The 19,622-nt window shown below is 38.2% G+C and overlaps 2 protein-coding genes across 5 annotated transcripts in view; one reads left to right on the forward strand and one right to left on the reverse strand.

Moving 5' to 3' along the window:
• The window catches only part of LOC107091871 (Abelson tyrosine-protein kinase 2), a 15,617-nt gene extending 2,509 nt beyond the window's left edge, over window positions 1-13,108 (forward strand). Inside the window, exons 2-11 of the mRNA XM_015386051.1 lie at window positions 869-956; window positions 1,533-1,634; window positions 5,717-5,782; window positions 5,905-5,933; window positions 6,025-6,162; window positions 7,885-7,971; window positions 10,109-10,183; window positions 10,279-10,385; window positions 11,578-11,758; window positions 11,861-13,108. Coding sequence (XP_015241537.1) covers window positions 869-956; window positions 1,533-1,634; window positions 5,717-5,782; window positions 5,905-5,933; window positions 6,025-6,162; window positions 7,885-7,971; window positions 10,109-10,183; window positions 10,279-10,385; window positions 11,578-11,758; window positions 11,861-12,847 — 1,860 coding nt within the window. The 3' untranslated portion in view covers window positions 12,848-13,108. The remainder of the gene's footprint in view (window positions 1-868; window positions 957-1,532; window positions 1,635-5,716; window positions 5,783-5,904; window positions 5,934-6,024; window positions 6,163-7,884; window positions 7,972-10,108; window positions 10,184-10,278; window positions 10,386-11,577; window positions 11,759-11,860) is intronic.
• A 1,021-nt stretch (window positions 13,109-14,129) lies between these two features.
• LOC107091870 (dynein heavy chain 11, axonemal-like) overlaps window positions 14,130-19,622 on the reverse strand; it is a 53,295-nt gene continuing 47,802 nt past the window's right edge. For all 4 annotated transcript variants that reach the window (XM_015386050.1, XM_015386047.1, XM_015386046.1 and 1 more), the window contains 7 exons: window positions 18,199-18,258; window positions 17,784-17,966; window positions 17,396-17,578; window positions 17,157-17,272; window positions 14,821-14,933; window positions 14,582-14,722; window positions 14,130-14,466 (listed from right to left, as the gene is read on the reverse strand). In XM_015386050.1, the coding sequence (XP_015241536.1) occupies window positions 14,219-14,466; window positions 14,582-14,722; window positions 14,821-14,933; window positions 17,157-17,272; window positions 17,396-17,578; window positions 17,784-17,966; window positions 18,199-18,258 (1,044 nt within the window). In that variant the 3' untranslated portion in view covers window positions 14,130-14,218. The remainder of the gene's footprint in view (window positions 14,467-14,581; window positions 14,723-14,820; window positions 14,934-17,156; window positions 17,273-17,395; window positions 17,579-17,783; window positions 17,967-18,198; window positions 18,259-19,622) is intronic.

Consider the following 19,622-nt stretch of genomic DNA (forward strand, 5'->3'; position numbering starts at 1 on the left):
CTTCGTCTTTATCCGGGGCTGGGTCTCGGAGGCAGCAGTCTAAGCAGAGATGCCCAGACTTCCCAGGTTCACACACACTTCCTCAAGTTACTCTGGGGGGACCCCAAGATGACACTAGGCCAGCTCAGAGACATAGTTCCTCCAGCGTGTCCTTGTCCTGGGCCTTCAATGAAGCCTCTTCCAAATATGACATGCCTGGAACACCTTCCGAGGGAGGCGACCAGGAGGCATCTGGAACAGCGGCGTCCAGAACAGATACCCAAGCCACATTGTTCTTGTTTTTAATGCATAATGGGGCCCTTTCTGGAAAAAAAAGCATGTTGTGGGGACCTACTGCTCCTTGTGGGTCCCGATGTCTGGATCTCACAAGGGAAATTGCTGTATTTGGGTCATGGGTCCCATTAAGGACTAAGGTGGGAATTGAGTTTAGGTTGGGGTTAGGGTTACATATGAACCCCTAAAAGTTAGGTTTAGGGTAAGGTTTACAATTAGGCTGTAGAAATGAGTTGAAGTCAATGGAAAAAGGCCTGCAAAGATAGTGAGGCACGTTTGTTTGTGTGTGCGCGTGTTGTTTCTGTGTAGAAATAATGATCTGGAGCATCCGTTGACTCTGATGAATTGCATGTTTGTCAATGTGGTGTAGAAGCTCTTTGGAGACTCGGAATGAAATTCATTAAACCCTCAGCTCAGTCCTCCTGCAGGCACTGTTATAGATGACTAACATTTAGGATATTAGGATAAGTATTTTTTTTTTTTTTTCAATTAAAGGTTGTTTTTATGTCACTGCCAGACACTGGAAAACTTAGGGAGTTTCCCAATGAAAGTGTTTATGTTTCTCAGTCTGTCTTTTCCTTGTCTTCTCGTCCAGGCTGAGATTCTCAGTGTACTGAGTCATAAGAACATCATTCAGTTTTATGGAGCCGTGCTGGAATCTCCCAACTATGGCATTGTCACAGGTCAGACCCCACATTGTGTGTCTTTGAGAGATTATGTTACCATTTACATGACTTAGGGGCTTAAAGTTCAAAATGTTGTTGTAAATGTAAAAATATCAACTCAGATGCAGTATTTAACTTTTAGAAACACTTAAAAGGGTAAAATGATATATCTGTGAGGAAAATGGATGTAATGTCCTGTTGTTTAGAGATGTAGAAGCCTATTTTTTTATGCAGGTGTATTTGATCTGAGATGGCCAAAGTTACACACACATTAACACATGCTCTAGCTGAGCAGTATTTATAAATGTGTTTCAGATGATCAGAACATTCTGATTACTCGGTCTTTTTCCACCCTTCTGGCACAATGTTTGTAACTGAGCCCCAAATGTTTGGATATGCCTGTAATGTTGGACCTGACTGCACAGTTAAGATACAGTTTTAACTCAAAACTCCGGCCTTGTTTTACAATACTGTTGGCTGATACTGATGTCACTTAGCATAAGGCATTTCTTTTGAGTTATATAGATGCATTAATTAACATTTTTTTTTTTTAGCTTATTGTTTTTCATTGCTTGTGTGTGAATTGCTTTACAGAATATGCAAGTGGAGGCTCTCTGTATGAGTACATTTCAAGTGAGCAGAGTGAAGAAATGGACATGGAGCAGATAATGACATGGGCCATACAAATAGCCAAAGGTAGGCTTAAGTTTATTAATTATTTAGAGATATGGCGAAATAAATGGTTAAGTGGAATTATCTGTTTAATACCTTGGTGAGACCAGTCTGTTTAAAAATCCAATATCTGATTTTTTTAAATTGTCAGTAAACCCACCTTTTATACAGTAGCTGTTACAGAGCTGTGCTTACAACTATTTTCTGTGTTAGTGCTTTTTTTATTGGGTACAGTAGACAAAGACTTAGCTGTTTTCTGTATCAGTAAGCTGTTTTAAAATAAATTTAAATAGGTAAAAAAGGAATTTAAAATTGAGCTGTGTCTGTAATTTTTCAGAAATCTTTGCAATGATTTTAGGCTGTAAGAGAGAGGGCAAGTCCAGCAATTAAGAGGGAGATCGAATGAAATATGCAAGTTTTATTTCCTTTATTCTTTTCAGTTTTTAACTTGTTTCAAACTATAGCATATTACATATGGAACCTACTAAATATTATGTTGATGCTTAATGGTGAAACTCAAAAACTAAGATTTTAAAAATATAACTTCAATCTAATTGCCCAAAAGATAAATTGCAATAACAGATGTTACTCTTTTGTGCATTATTATCGATTATGAATGTTGCTACAGAAAACTCTTCAGATTTTCTTATCTCTGATCAATAAATAGGAATAAAATTTTAATAAATACCATCCTATTGTAGTTGAGGACTTTAAATCAACCAACACATCTCCTCCTTTGAATAACCAAACTGTTTAGAATGATATATAAGATATAAAAAAATTATTATTACCTCATATAGCTAAACTCCATCTACTGTATAAAACACAGTCAGCACATCTTTTGACCATTTGTTTCACTTTAAGTGAAATTATCGAAGTGGTGGTGACACCAAAGGTTTTCTGTCCCCTGTAGAAATATACAAGTTGATATAAATCCAGGCTGATGGACCAGCTAATAAATGGACTATGGACTGACCATGTACTTTGGTTCAGTGTTGTATTGAAAGATGAAGGGACACACTGCTCTGAGTTTGGAGCCCTGTTGTGATACTCTTTATATGCGCTTGCTGTCATCCTTTCCTCTATGCAAAATGATCCTACCACTGAAAAAGATCCCTACATTATAATGATGCAGCCACTTTTTTCAAAGCAGATATGATGTTAACAATGGTAAAAACCTTGACTGTTAATCGGGTTTAAATCAATAAAGCGATATTTTGTTTCTTTCACAGCAGAAAATTCTGTTTCTCTTCCTTTTCTCATTTTCCTTATATGTGTAAGTTCTTGAAAGACTTAAAGCTGGATACCATCTAATCTCTCTTTAACTGACCTTCTGAAGGCAGGAATTCAACTTTTTTTAACTTAGTTGGTCAGTTTTTTGATCAATTTTAGATCAGTTTTTGATCAGTCCATATCCCCTGACTGTTCGGTTTGGTCAGGTGGCTCATCTAGGGAGGGTCCTGGTGGTTCGAAACTTCTTTGATTTCCAAATAACCGGGGACCAATCAAAGGTTATGGGATGTTTGATGCTGGTAAAATGTTTTTTTGTTTTGGAACCTTCCTTGGGCTTTGATAATAATCCAGACTTTGAGTAAATTTTTTGGTTTCTGTTCAGATAATCACAAGAAAATGTTTAGCTATTAATTTCCTACTTATACTGTGTTTCTGTTTTACCCAAATCACTGAAGAATCTGATTTGAAACAAATCATAAACACATCCCCAGGCCTAAAAAAAAAAAAAAAAAAAAAAAAAATAATTGGGCATGGCCGCTGGCAAATTTTATAAGTTTAAATTAAAAAAAAAAAAAAAAAAAAAAAAAAATTTAAAAAATGCAATTTTTAAATCGCAGAGACACTCAATTTGAGTTACAATACATTTAACAAGAGTAAGACAGAAAGTTTCTCCCTTAGGTGGCCGAAATACAATTAAAGTGGTTTATGCTATATGGAACAGAGAGCTAGCACCTAAATCTATGCATTATAGTACAAGTAAGAACTGTTTTATGCAAAGTCCTGCAGCACTGGATTATGGACAAGCAGGCTTTCAAAGTCATGGAAAAACTGAAACCCTGGAGTAAAATATCAACATGGTTGTGCTTAGTGTGAAGGGAAATTGCAATAAAATCACAATTGCAATACCGGTTGATAATAATAACAATTTAGATTTTTGCAAATTCGTTCAGCCCTACTGTTGATCATTTGATTTTATTGGAAAACTAGATCGGTCTTTCTGGCACAGCACTTGACTGGTTTGATCTTTACTTGAAGGACAGGGATTTCTATGCGTCAGTAAGGAATTTTACAATAGAGACCAGAAAAAACTAAAACACATGTGGGGTTCCTCAAGGCTCCATTATGGGGCCGTTAATTTCTACTTGCTCAACTTAGCTCAGATTATAGCCAACAACAAGATCAGTTATCATAACTACAACACACAGCTTTACATGACAATGTCACCAGGTGACTATGAACCCATCAGAGTATTAGCTAGATGCGTATAACAAATAAAAATGTGTATGCGCCATAATTTTCTCCAATTGAATAAAAACAAAACTGAGGTAATAATCTTCGGACAAAAGAAGGAGAGCTTTAGAGTTAGCTCAAAGCTTCAGCTACTACAGCTAGCATCCAGTGATGATGGGCGAAATCTTGGAGTCATGATAGAGACAGACCTTAACCTTCAGAGGCACATAAAGGCAGTTACTAAGTCAGCCTTTTATCACCTGACAAACATTTCCAGGATTCAAGGATAAATGTCCAAGCAGGATCTAGAAAATCATTCAAACTTTTATCTTTAGTAGGATTGATTAATGGAACAGTATTTTCATATGTAGGTTTGCCTAAAAAATCAATCAGACAGCTGATCACATCCTCACTAGAACTAAGAAAGTAATCAGTCTGGTTATGACATCCCTACACTGCTCTTTTTGAAAATCCTAATGTTGGTCTATAAACCACTGAATGGATCAGCACCTCTATACATAATTTATTCTACAGTGTATTAACCTCCCAGACCACTCAGGTCTTCTAGTTCAAGCCTACTCTTCACATACAGAGCGAGAACCAAACATGGAAAAGCAACATTTACTTCCTATCCCCCCTATATTAATCAAACTTCCAAGTCAAAGTTAAAAACTCAATTTATTATAACTGCCTTTGACTGTTAAAGTTAAACAGTTAACTGAAGTATCATTGGTGTCAGTTTGTGGTTCAACTGTTTTCCTCTTGGTTTACTACCGGTATCTGCTTTTATCATGTTTTTATCTTTACTTGCTTTTTTTTTGGTTCTGTTGTACAGTTTTATTAATGTAAAGCACTGAACTGTAATAAACTGTACTGTACAAATAAACATGCCTTGCCTGTTCTTGCTTTGCTTCATCTGGCACAGGATGTCTTGAATTGATGTCACAGATGGCTTGAATTTTGCAATGAAACCAGAAGCCTATCAAGGGATTTTAGAGAGAAATATGTTGCCCAGTGTCAGAGAGCTCGGTCTAAGTAGCATGTCATGGGTCTTGCCACAGGATAATGACCCAAAATACACAGCTAAAAACACCCAAAAATGGCAATTTATAATTTGAGATCATTCTGTTGAAGCATGTCTGAAAAGCAATTTCTATGTATTATTACCTTGGTCAGATTCAAGTCAATCCTGACTAAAAACAGGGACGTTTTTCTTTTGTTACACATGGGCATCAACAATTTTGTCCATGTGAATATGTGCTAACATTTTATTAGCTCAAGTAATAATGCATTTAAGTTTACGTTCTTTCAGATAAGGAAGTTTAATAATGCCAAGACGGCTTTGTTTTAACTTAAAGGGGAGTTATTATACTTCTTATAAAAGGTTTGGGAGAGTACAATTTTAAAATCTCAGTTCTGTTAGATGCTTTCTTTTGCTAAAATGATTTTGAAGTTAAAAAAACTGTTACTGCTATAAACTGCTATAAAGTAGCTTACAAATAAAGCTTGTTTGAAGAGGCTGGCTTTAAACAAAGAATATTTGAAATGTAGAAAATTTATATTGTTATGTCATTTCATTGAGAACATGACAAAACCAAAAACATTATATTTTTCATGGGACTAAATTATGAATTTCCATTCAGGGATGCATTACCTCCACGCAGAAGCTCCAGTCAAAGTGATACACAGAGACCTCAAGTCACGAAATGGTAACATGATCCTTTATTTAGGTTCTTTTAAATTCATTTTGTTTGAGTTTGAGGTTGAGTCTGGGATCACATTTGCTTCTGACATGTTTTTAAGCACTGACTGGTTTGTGTTCTGCTTACAGTGGTATTGACTGGAGATAAAGTGCTAAAGGTATCCAATATAGTTGTATTATTTATCAAAGAAATACATGCTATAAATATGTAACTAAATTTATTTTCAATTTCTCATTTTGGGGTTTCAGATATGTGACTTTGGAGCATCTAAGTTTTTATCTCACACCACCCATATGACTGTAGTGGGCACTTTTCCCTGGATGGCTCCTGAAGTTATCCAGAGTCTGCCTGTCTCTGAGACTTGTGACACTTATTCATACGGCGTGGTAAGTTGGTACAATATAAAATCAGTTGCAATAAAAAAAATGGGAGAGGCCTTTATTAAAAGCATATACAGTACATATTTAGCCATATTTGTACTTGTACTTGTTATCTTCTGCTCCATCCGGGACCGGGTCATGGGGGCAGCAGTCTCAACAGAGACTCCCAGACTTCCCTCTCTGCTGAAACCTCCTCCAGCTCTGCTGGGGAAAGCAGGAGGTGTCCCAGGACAGCAGTCCCTCCAATGTGCCCTGGGTCATCCCTGAGCCTTCTTCAGGTCTACAAAACATATGTGGACCGGTTGGGCAAACTCCCATGAACCCTCCTGCACTCTGCAGAGAGTGCAGAGCTGGTCCACTGTTCCATGGCCAGGAAGAAAAACTGTGGACCAGCTTTTTTTTTGGTCCTGGCCATAGAACGGTGGAACAGCATAAGAATGGGGAGGGTATGTTTCAGCTATAGGGGGAGCACATGTCTCAGCCTGTCAAGGGAAGCCTACAGTATGCCAGGGTGCTGGAGAGGGGAGTCCAGCTGATGTTGTCCCTGTTGACCTTGGCTTCAGGAGGAGTAGTGTGGTTTTCATCCTGGTCATATCTGTATCTCTGTAAAGTAAAAAAGAATCATTGAGGGAACAGAGCAACTCAGTTCTGAAGGTTTTATTTTAGAGCTCCATTACACACAGTGATTTATACTTAAGGTGTTGGTGTTTTTTTTATTTTTATGTTTGCACAATGAAAAGCTTACTGAACTGTAGAGTACGGTTATAACCACATAACATTTCAGTTAAATACATGGTGCTATTTTACCGTGATGTACACGTAATCAAATGGTTACTTCTTGCCTAACTTTTAGTGCCTTTTAATCTGACAAGTGCGCCTATTTAGAACACATATTGTAGTTTTTTGAATCTGACTCTCTGTTCCCTTCTGTGCAATACTTGTTAGAGGATCCTTTTGCATTAATTACTGAATCACTGCAGTGTGGCATGCAGGCGATGAGCCTCAGGCACTGCTTACTGGAAGCCAAGTCTGCTTTTCTGGCCTTCAGCCTTTCTGCATTATTCAGGCTTGTGTCTCAGATCTTCTAGAAAATCCTCCATGGATTCTCTTGAGGGCAGTAAGGGCAATCAAGCACAGTGTTGCCATGGTCATTAAACCTGGTTTAGAAGTGGTTTAACAAATTTAATGTAACAGTTTATAGCTCTGCTGGATATTTGTGTGCTCGGCAGCTCTTTAGAGACTGATGTAGGTCCCACTTATTGTGAAACTTAACTGGCTTTGTTTCACAATCCTTTAAAGACTACTTTTGCTGATGCATCCTTTCTATTATATTTTTCCTTCCACTGACCTTTTCTATTGATATAAATTCAGTCAACAGCCAGCTTCTTTATCAGTGACCTTATGTGGCATATCCTCATTTACTAGCCATTGAAGAATAGTCAGTAGCCTTCCATACTTACTACCGTAACATTTTTTATATAAACATTTTTTGTTTGCTGTTTTATATTATTCTAATTGTCTAAAGAATACAATTTTGGGTTTTCATTAGCTTTAAGTCAGTTTCACCAAAACAAAAAATTATATAAACTATTGAAATATGTCACTTGATGTGTGTTTGCTTAATCAAAGGATATATATTTCCTCACAAACATTGATGTAATAACTGATCTGGACCCAGAACAGACATTGCAGTTCCTTGTTGTAATCATCAATATGCTTTATGACCAGGTGCTATGGGAGATGCTGACTCGGGAAGTTCCTTTCAAAGGTTTCGAGGGACTGCAAGTTGCATGGCTGGTGGTGGAAAAGCAAGAGGTATTTTGCACATGCATAGACACCTTCATAAGCCCTCTGCTAACATGCTGACCCACCAGAGTTCAAGGCAGCCAAAGGCACAATGCAATGCTCCCCTGCTTTCCACTCTGAGCTCGTTCTGCTGGGTATTTTTAGGCATGATGTCAGTTCTGTGTTCATGTAAGGCCTGGATACACAGCAGTGGAGTTTGGCCAAACTCTATGCAGGCAAGAGCCTTCACAAGCAAGAGAGAGAGGTAGAAAAATGTAGAGATGGGAGGGTTGATATTAGAGGTTTACAAGTGGTAGGGGATGGTGGTTACATGAGCTCTGTGTTTCAGTTAATGACCTCAGCAGCAACAGATTTACACACACATGGACACTAGTGGTCAACAAACAACCAGGGAACATGGATCTGGCATAGCTACTGGCAAAACTCCAAATACTATCCCTAAATAACTCAGTCTGTCTCTCTTTTCCTCTTTCCCAGTCTGCCTGATTTCCCTTTCTAAAGCTGCACATGTCTTCCTGACCCTTCAACTAGCCGTCTCTCCACTCTGAGTAGCAGATATTTTAAGATTAATCCCCGATGAACAAAAAGTTTCCATTTACTGTGCTCGGTTGGCTGGGTCTTGTGTTTTTTGGGACCTATGCTTTTATCACTGGGATTTAAAATGGGGTAGAGTTACAGTAAGGGTGTTACATTTTTGCTGCTGGTTGCTGATAAGAAAGTAGTTCAATACCACATATACTATACAGAATATAAAGAAGTGTTCCGTAAATGTTTGAAGGGATGACTTTCTGTTCAGCTCAAATTAATTGACTCAGCTGCACCATCAGTTCAAAAAAATATAAACGAGGAAATTTTAAAGTACGGCACATAACTGGTGCAAAAATAACACCTTGTCTTTGTCTGTTTTTTTAGGCTGATATACAAAAGTGTTCCATCATGCAAGTGAAAACCTTTTTGACAAAAAAACCCCAAAACAAAACAAAACAATCAGTGTTATAATCAGTTCTTATAGGACATGTTAACGGGTTATCACCTTAAAGTCTGATGCGAACAGATTTCACAAAGAATAATAAAAAAAAATACTTGCAGCTATATATATATTCAGAAGAGGATCTACAACCAATAATATAATTGAACTGAGTTGTGCAATACATGCAGTGGGTAGCACTGCTGCCTTGCAGCGAGAGGGTTCTGGGTTCGATTCCCGGCCTGGGGTCTTTCTGCATGGAGTTAGCATGTTTTCCCTGTGGCTGCGTGCGTTCTCTCTGGGTACTCTGGCTTCCTCCCACTGTCCAAAAACATGACTGTTGGGTTAATTGGCATCTCTAAATTCTCCTTAGGTGTGAGTTTGTGCATGGATGGTTGTTTGTCCTGTTTTTCTCTATGTTGCCCTGCGATAGACTGGCGACTGACTGACCTCCAGGGTGTACCCGACCTCTCGCCCGTAGACAGCTCACACGAAAAATGGATGGATGGATAAAAAAAAACCCAAATCATTTTCATTCATGCACTAGTTAGTTTTGGTCTATCACTTTAAAACAGATGTCGGGGCTGTTGACCAAAGTCAAAGAAATCTAAATACTTATAGAAGACATTTTATAAGCTTTATTGTTGAACATTTCTATTTGCAGCAGATGGAAAACATCTGAAAAAGGAAAATGATAAGTGTTGGCACAATGCTTAGAGGTGCACAACCAGTTTACAGATGTAAAAGCAGAACATTAAACATTTTTGAATGCATAAACAAAAAACCCCCCACGAAAATCATTTCCTGCCCTTCCACATTTTCACAATGATGCTGATGAAGGCTGAGGTTTTGATTTGATTATGAAAGTGCAGCTGTTATGTTGTGCACTGTAAATCAAATCTTATTAAATCACGCCTTCAAATGATCTTAACGATCCAATTCAAAACCCATTTTGTCATTTATTTGTAATTGTAGCTGTTGGCAAATGACGGCAACATCATTTGCTAAGCTTAGATGGCAGGTCTGGCAAACATACCTGCTACACATTAGCATGCAGAGATTGTCACCACAATGTTATTAACCCATGAATTGAGAGTTTACTTCTCTGCCCCTTTTGATAGCCAGTGTTGTTTACTTAGTCACATAGTTTCTTTGTTTGCATCTTTTTTTGGCATCTAGAGACTAACCATTCCCACCAGCTGCCCTGCAAGTTTTGCTGAGTTGATGAGGAAATGTTGGCAGGCAGATCCAAAGGTAAGATAAACAGCCTCTGGATGTAGGGAAAAGGTTTTGTTTTCCTTAGTAGAAAATGTTAGCTTTCATGTCTTATTTTGAACTCTTATCTTCAGGAAAGACCACAATTCAAGCAGTTGTTACTAACCTTGGAGTCCATGGCAAATGACAGCAGGCTGCCAGACCAGTGCAACTCTTTTCTACATAATAAGGACCAGTGGAGGTACATAACACAAAACACTAGCGGTCAGTTTTTGCAAAGTAAAAGCTGCTGGTGAATTACAACATGACAGATCCAACAACAATGCACACATGAAAAAACAACTCTGTGAGAATCTGAAAGTCAGGAAAGAAGCTGCATGTGTGACCCTGCACTCGGCTTCAGTCTATATTAAGCTCTCTGGAAAGTGTCCATGGAAGAGATTCCTCTACTCCTCCACAGGGGCGGGAGATGCAGAGAAGTTCTGGGTGAAGGAGGAGGGTGGATGTGGGACGTAAAGGAAAATTAAAATGTCAGTCGAAGTTTAGGGAGGAACAGAAATGTAATGTGCGCATGTGAATTCTAAAATGCTCAGCAAAGTAGAAACAATGAACATAGAGAAAAGAAACAAAGGTCGACTAATGAAGGGAGGGAGGAAGATGTTGGCAGAGGACCAGGGGTGCAATGGTGTGAGATTCTGTGCATATTTACCATCAGCACAATGAAGGCAATCATTTCTGAGTGAAGGTTTGGGTATGGGTGGAAAAAGTTGGAGGGGGGGGAGCTAAGTAGGTGAAGGGGTGGGATAAATGAGCGGGGAAGTGCTGTGCTGAAGGAACACAGGAGGTATGGCTGTGCATCAAGGCTCAGACTATATTTAGCTGCTGTGAGAGGTGATTGTTTGTGAGGACCTGTTTAAAGAAGACAGTCAGGCACCAGTAACCACAGTGACCTTCTGTGGAAGCAGACAGTACTGCAGCTCAACTATATTATGTGTGAATATGCTGATACATATGTTGTGTGGATGAAATCAGTGGAGTTTTCAGTGAAAGCAACAGCATGATCTATGAAGGGTTAATCTAAGACTTCTTATATACCCAAGGATAGTGCTTTTAAAATATTTTAGCCCCTCTTTGGATTTTGTTTTCTAATTTTTCTTGTTTTATGTTTCGGATTATAAACAAACTTCAATATTAGAAAGACGAAATGTGGCTCTGTGTGAAGTCAGTTGCTCTCCAAAAAAAAAAACTTGGTTTGCCATCGACAGTGGTAACACCTACAGTATGAAGCTTTTGTGGTTCGGTCCATCAGTCCATTAAAACAAGAGCCATGTCCTTAAATGCAGGTCTTCTTATTCTAAGATGCTTTTGATGTGCAAGAAGTTCCTCTTGTTTGTTTTTAACTGATTTTTGTCTCAATACTTGCGCTTCGGCAGATGTGAAATCGAATCAACCCTTGAGCGCCTTCGAAAGCTGGAGCGGGAGCTGTACTCCAAAGAGAAAGAGTTGGAGGAGAGGGAGAGGAGGCTAAGACTGTGGGAGGAGAGGCTGATGGAGAGGTCCAACATGACACCCAGCCCAACCTCTCTACTCATGGACCGCTCAAACATTTCACCAGTAAGTAGAAGCCATGTTGCCAATGCATTCCTTCCTGTGGACTCAAAAATGGTTGGAGAGCTTTTCTACCAAAGTGACCCTTTTCCTTTTTGTTTTGATCAGTTCTTCACACCTATGACCATCGGTTCCTCTGGCTCTTTCTTTCGCTCACACTCCCAGGACTCCAACAGCCTAAGCAGCGCAGGGGTTAGTAGCGCTGGTGTCAGCTGTCTCCTCCGCACGCTCAGCAATGGAGACACAGAACGAGGAAGCAGCGCTGTGCTGGAGAGAGGGGTCGGTTCACTCGACAGCGGCAGACTGCATGTCATGCTGCGAGGTTTACAGGGAAGGTTTGAAGATGATGAGGAAGATGAAGGAACTGTTGAGGAGAAAGATTGGGGACATAAGGAACACAATGATAGTGGGAGTCTAGAGGGAGGAAGAGTTCAGGTAACACTCAGGAGCTTCCCAGGAGGTGTTGTTGAGAGGAAGGAGAGGACCTGGGAAGAAGGCGACAGAGAGAGAGGAGGCATGCAGAGAAGCAGAGTGACCACCATAGTCCGAGGATATTCAGGAGGATATGGGGAGGCAGAGGGGGAGAGAGAGAAGGAAGTAGGGTGGGAGATTGAAAAACTAGGGGACAAGCTAGAGGATAGAGGGGTGGAAGGAGGGCTCGAAGGAAACAGGCTCCCATCAATGTTTAAAGGTCTCAGAGGAAGTTTTGGTAGCCTGGGGGATATGCTGTCCTTAGATATGGAGGAAATGGGGGAGATGGACAGAATTGGCGACATGGACATGAACATGAATATGGGCGACCTGGGAGTGATGAAAGTGGTGGGTCAGGGTGTCAGGAGTGAATTGGGCGTCAGGGGTCACCGAAGTGACGTGGGGGTTGTGGTCCAGGGAGTAAGGGGCGACCTCAGTGATGCCATCAGTCAGAAGATAAGAGGTGAAGTGGGTGTCATTGGTCACTCTGGGATGCAGGTGAGCATGCGGGCATCTTCTAATCAGAACTCTGTGAAGAGCTGCAGCGTGCGACATGGAACAAAGATCAACATGGCAACAGCTGCCATGGACATGATGGAACTTGACTGGTCCGATAGTGACTAGGAAACACATGGGTAGATACATTCACAGCAAGCAAATATGGAAAAATGGTTTAACTTCCTCACACAGGCAGCATTTGAACTACAGATTGTGTCACAGTGTTCAGGTGAGGCAGACTTTAATCATTTTAAATGAACAATACACCCATGTGATTTGATAGATAGCAGAGTAATCCAAACCCCTTTCAGACAAAATCTCTTTAAAAGGAAAGGCCATTAATGTTGGTCAGTGTTTCAAACAACGGTCACTCTAACATCTACAGTATATCTTGCAATTCTTCATACAGTTAAACGATGACTATTACAGTTGAATTGTCTCATTAGTTCGAATGGTACGTGCTGGTACACGCCTACATCACAGATATAGGCTTTTGGCAACACAGCTTCTTGTTGACTTACTCCTATATAGCTAGTCATCTTGTCCTGCATTGCCTCAATAGAACCTTCTTCGGGCATTGCTGAGTCCATGCCTTCAAACAAGAGGCTCAATTTGGTAAGGCCCTGACCTTGTCCTTCACTGACAATTGAATAAAAAAAAATCCACCATCTCAAAAGATTTGTCAATCATGTTCGTAACTACCAGTTAAGCTTGCTGCCATGTCCAAAGTAGGTAATACTAAAAGCAGTTTGGAAAACCTTAGAGTCAAGGTAACAGTCTTAATTCCCTTAGATATGCACACTGGAATGTAGTAATAACTGCCACGCTAATGTGCTAAACACAAAAAACCTGTTTTAAAATTGCCAACTGTTATCATTTTATCCCTTACAAAAACACTGCAATCTTAAAGAGAAATCTGAATCAGCAAAAAATGTAAAAAGCTTCACAATAACTTGCGGTAGGAATCTATCTCCAGCATGTTTGCACCCGTTCATGCCTCGTTAGAAAGGTTATCTTTTAAGGTGCTTAAAGTGACCTGTGTGTTTATTATGACAGGAATCTGATATGTTTAAAATGTGTCAGAAAAATACAAACAATTGTCTGAAAGGGGCTGGGTGTGTTGTCCTAGCAAGTCTTCAGACTGACTTCACCTGTGTAATTTGAACTACTTCGAAACTGCTGCATAACATACTGTAAGAGGTACAAGTGTGATGTACTTGAATGCCACACTAATGAGACAGCACTGTTGTTTGTTTCCCTTCTGCTTATGAGGTATTTTGTAGTTTATGGATTTGATTTGATAAACATGCTTAGACTTTATCTGTTCTAACTGTGATTTAGTGTGAGAATTTTTGACATTTTTCTCTGTATATTGTATCATTTTTCAATAAAAAGAAAACATGGTTGATTTCACTGCAGTAAGATTTATTTGAGTAAATGGATACACTTCTGAGAACATTCATGAATGGGATATAGTCAGCACTTATCTTAAAGAATTTAAACGCTGAGCAGGAGAGCCACCCCAGCCAGCACCCATTTGGCTGGACGCTCCCTAGTTTTCAGATTAAAAGTCCACACATATGTGGGTCCTCTAATCTTGGTCTTGTAGAGCGGACATTCATAGATGTTTCTTGTCTCCTGGCGGTCATTGGGCACTGCTCTAACTGAAATCACAGGCATGGCTGGTGTTAGCTCTTTCAGACGAGCCTCAGCAATCATCCCAGTCTGAGTGTCCCACCTGGATCCTGGGATACAATCAGAAAATTAAGGGATAATGCTTTTTATGCTGGTTATATACAACAGGTGATACCAAAGTGACAGAACAGATTGGTAATTATGAATTCAAAACACAACATCTACCTTCCATGTATAGCCCATACACATATGCACCCTCTCTGGCAGGTTGGTTGAATTCTTCCTTATATTTCTTTGTTACATCTACAGTAAGGTTAACTTTATCCAGAGGCCATTCATTTTTACGTGCCAGAGATTGCATCACAGCTAGGAGATGCAAAAGAAGACAAAAACAACTGCTTGTAGTGATAATCAACCCATAGACACAGATGCATTACAAAGGCAATAATGCTTTTTTGTGTTACCGGTTAGGAAAGACTGTGGATTGAACAGTCCAGATAGCCAGACAACCCTAGGCAGAGACAGGTCTTGAGTCCAGCTGTCCAGCTCTTTACAACGCAGCATCACATCATTGAACCTAATGAAATAGAGACTGTTGAACTGTTGAAAAATAAACTCAACACTTAATTTTTTAAAAATAATTTCCATTGCTGTGGTTTTAATAGGTACATTAAATTAGCTTTTATTCTGAATCATTTTAACTTTCATGCAACTTTCTCCTTTTTGGTATTTATCCTTTAATAATAAAAATGCTTTTACTTTTTCCACACTTTTAAGCTTAGTGAGAGTCTATTTCTCATATACCTTTTTGTCTGGCATGTTGAATTATTTATAGTTTTTATTCTTTACTTATTTTAACTGTACTATTCAATTAAATGTATTTATATAACACTCATTCTCAACACATGTCATGTCACAGTACTTTATAATTTAATCAAGTCAAGAAAATATCCTACATGCAGAGACTTACAGGGGTACATATGGGGACAATCTACTGGTCCCATATGATAAAGTTCTGTTATTTGAGTTGGGGTTAGGTTTGGGACTATGGTGTGAATTTCGTGTAGGTTAGGGTTAGGTGTATGTTGGGAATTGTTCGGGTTAGGTTGAGGGTCATGGTTATGCTGTAGAAATTGGTTAAAAATTAATAGAAGTCAATAGAAAGTCCCCACATGTTTAGAGAACCCGACGTGCGTGGGTGTGTGTGGTGTGTACAGGATAACAGGATAACTGAATGGAATTTTAATCAAATTCAAGGAACAATTCATTCAAATTTGCTAACGTTCCAGATCATGTTCAAGTTTTAGCTATAGGTTTAAGTCACAATATGGGGGAAAATTTGCTCCTCGGTGGAGGTCTACGCATTTTTTTTAATGCTTTTTTAGTTTAACCTATTTTTTGATACTCTCATATAGACTTTTCACAAATAATGCTATGCAATATGTTTTATATACAAGACAGATTAAGTGATGACAACTTATTTATGATACACAGACATACAGCACAGTCTGAATAGCATCAGACATGATACTAGCCTCTTCACAATACATTTAGTACTGTTACAATTTTTATTTATATGTCAGCTACTTTAAATCATTTTCCTGTTTTACTACAGATTAAAAGCTAAATTTTTAGGTACACCTTTCTAGCATAGAGTTTGGATCCCTTTTCCTTGTACATGTACTGTAGTTTTTCCGAATAGAAATGCACCAATTGCAGGTTTCTCACCAATCACCAAATCCCAATCTTTAAAAAAACTGATTTTGACTGATACAGATTTTGTTTTTTTTTTTACAACTGACACTGTCTTTTGTTATATAAACACAAGACACCTTTAATATTTCAATCTTATTTTACTAAAAGATATTAATCCATACCTGTGAAACAATAAAAACTTCTGAAACAACTGCTTTCAAATATAAATCTAAAATATAAATGTTTAGAGCATTGACAATGGGTGATTTTCAGACTTTTGCAAAAGATTGATTTAACATCTAAGAATTGGCCAATAACTGATCTCCAAACATTAAGAAAATTGAGGCCGATCGATCGGCTGGCTGATCAATCAGTGTAGCCCTACTTCTGAATGTGACAGAAGTAGGGCTACTGTGATCCATGCTTACCATCTATAGGTTGCTACCAAATTTCCCTATCTATTGATAAAATACATTTTGGAAAGTCTTAGACAGGTGTATCCTCAGTTTCAATTTTGGATAGGAAAGGAGTTACACATATTTTTTTTGCTGCTTTTTATACTTTAGATTATCTGTGTAAAGTCAGAAGTGTACAATGGTATCAGAAAATAAATCTTAGTTGTAGCAGATGTGCCTTTCCTTTTTATCTTTACAAATCAGTCTGTCTATTTTCCTCTAACCTTCGACATCGACAAGGCCTTTTTCATCCAACTGCTACATACAGGGTATATTTGTTTTATCTAACTGTTTGTTGTAATCCAAAGAGATAGTTGTGCAGGAAAATTTAATTTTCCTCTAACCTTCATCAACAAGGCCTTCTTTTAATCTATCTGCTACACACTGGATATTTTCACTCTATCTCACTGTTTTATTTGTAATCCAAACAGATAGATGTTTAGAAGAAATTCCTGTATACCATTTCTAAAGCACATTGAGTTAATGCCATTTGGTCAAATGGTTTGCTGTTAGACTGGGAATTACTAATAAAGTAGCCAGTGATTGTCACAGTAACACTACAAGAGTTCTCTAGTCTTACATAAAAGTAAATTTAACTCTTGTAACTACAAGCCCCTTCTACTGAAGCACGTTAAAGTGCTGCAACATACCACATCGCCAAACTGTAGGTTGAAGGGTAGGCAAGTTTGCTCCATGTATCAGGGACATTGTCGAAGAACAAGTCTGTCTGCAGCTTCTCCATCTCAGAAGACATGGCCAGTTCACCCTTTACACAGACAACTATACATTATGACACTGAGCACACACATTCAGGAAAGATTATGTATCATCAGACATACATTAGGTAAAACATTAGGCCTTCTGTGCATAAATTTTTCTTCAAACATACTTTTAGTCCCAGATCGAGCTCCTTCAATGACCGGCGGATCTCTAAAATGAGCATGTTCATGCGCTCACATTCCTGGAAGCAGACTAGAATGTATGGAGTCCGCTCAGTGGTTTTAGATGTAATGTCTGACATACTGTATTCCTCTGGGAGCTTTTCCAGAATTTCATCCAAAATAGTTTTTACCTGCAAGTGAGTAGAGTGATGAGTTCCTTAACAGATTGAAAACAACCCAGCAAACTAAAACATGTATTAACAGAATACCACTGCTATGCCTGTTTCTACAAGAATCTAAAAATCTGAAGTTCTGGTATTTAAACTGACTGAATAATGATAATTATTAGAATGTTTATGAAAGTTTTAGCCCTTTCTTAGGAAAGATAAATCCTACCTTTTCTTCTAGCGTCTGTGATACTCCCTCTCCCATTACAGCATCAGGAGACTGCAGCTCCAGCAGTGTGTGAAAAAGATTATCCGACGTCACAGTGAGAAACTCAATTTCAGCATTTGGGTGCAGTCCGTAATGAACTGGGCTTTCGTGTGGCAGCATCTCATCTATGAAGTCATGGTAGCCCTGAGAAGAAGGAAAATTCAATTAATGGGCAAAAATATATCTGATCTATTTTCAGGAACTTGCATATGAAATGTAAAAATACAGCGTATGCCTTGCAGGAAGTCTAAACCTCATGGCCAGCTTACTGACTGCATTATTTTTCTGCTTAGTTTGTCACAGGTTTTAAAGCAATAATCATCACTGTAAAGATTCGCCAGATCAAACTAGTTCAAAAAAATTTGTTCCCTCATACCTGGTAGTCCAGATTGGAGGGGACAACAAATCCTGGTGCCAGAGTAACTTTCCGGTCAAACTAAAAGACGGAAAAAAGAATGACCACCTGTCAGATTAAAGTGCACTGTAAAAAAAAAGAAAAAAAAAAAGATTTCTCTCATAGTGACTAAATGGCTTTGATCAACTTAATAACATTAAGCAGTTGAGCGATTTCTTGTTTCAAAGTGGAAATAAACATTTAATATGGTCACACTCCAGTATTTTGAAAAGTGCCCATCTTACAGAATTATTCCTTTTTTTAAACTTCTTTTTTTTTATTGTATATCAGTTGTTCAGGTCAGCAAAATTTGGACAGCATACTGGACAAAAATGACTCAAATATAATGCAAATAATTTATAAATTTGACCTTTATAACTGATAATTGCTAGTTAGATTTTTCCCTTAAGACTGTGAACCCTGTCGCTTAATGCATGCTCAGTGTTGGGGATTACTGAGGAATCAATGACAAAATGCAATAAAAATCATCACTGCAAGCTCAACCAGGTGAAGCGATACTTGCAAGTCAACCAATCTGACAGCATTGTCTCTGTAAAGTGCCTTGAAATGACATGTGTTGTGAGTTGGTACTTTATGAATAAACTAAATTGAATTGCATTAAAGGGTAGAGATTGGTAGAATTTGTATTTTTAAACAATCATTTGGTGTTGTCCAGAGCCTTAAGAGGGTTAGGTGCATAACTGTAGAGAGTTCATTTCAACTGAGAGCCAGTGAGGAATGCAGAAGTATTATTATATTTTTTTAAGTGCATCAACTCAATAAATAAATACACCATAAAATAATTTTTATTTGTGATTATTTAATTAATATGGGATATAAATAGAGAATTTATTCAATAAATGTCCAAGAATGATATGGACCTCAGTTAAATATAGCTATTTATTTTATTGTATGAAGTAAATACAATTATGTTATAATTTAATAAATTAAATTATTTTCCTGTGCTGAAGCACACCATGAATTATTTTAAACAGTCACATATCTTTGAAAAGTCAAGGAGGCGGGACTAAGGTCTCTCTCATAGAAACCCTGGCATCTGATTAGCTACTTCTGAGCAAAATAGGAAAAGTTCTTTCTGGTTTTACTTTTTACTTGACAGTCAATATAATCAATGGAAAAGATGGAAATTAATTCAAAAATTGTATACAGTTTATTTATAGCAAACTGTGTGAACAAATCCAGTCTCTATATCCGTAGTTTGGTCCGAAATATATATCTAATAAACATGAGATAGATGTGGTATTGTGGGAGCTGCAAAAGAACAGCAGAATCAAAGTTAGCCCCGTCCACTGACCCACAGTGAAAGTTTAAATTAATTCATGGTATGCCTTAAATCATTAACTAATTATATCATGGCTACTCCTTTACCTCTGATTTAATGTGTT

This window comes from Cyprinodon variegatus, unplaced genomic scaffold (genome assembly GCF_000732505.1).
Source record: "Cyprinodon variegatus isolate N-32 unplaced genomic scaffold, C_variegatus-1.0 Scaffold355, whole genome shotgun sequence".
Classification (NCBI taxonomy): domain Eukaryota; kingdom Metazoa; phylum Chordata; class Actinopteri; order Cyprinodontiformes; family Cyprinodontidae; genus Cyprinodon; species Cyprinodon variegatus.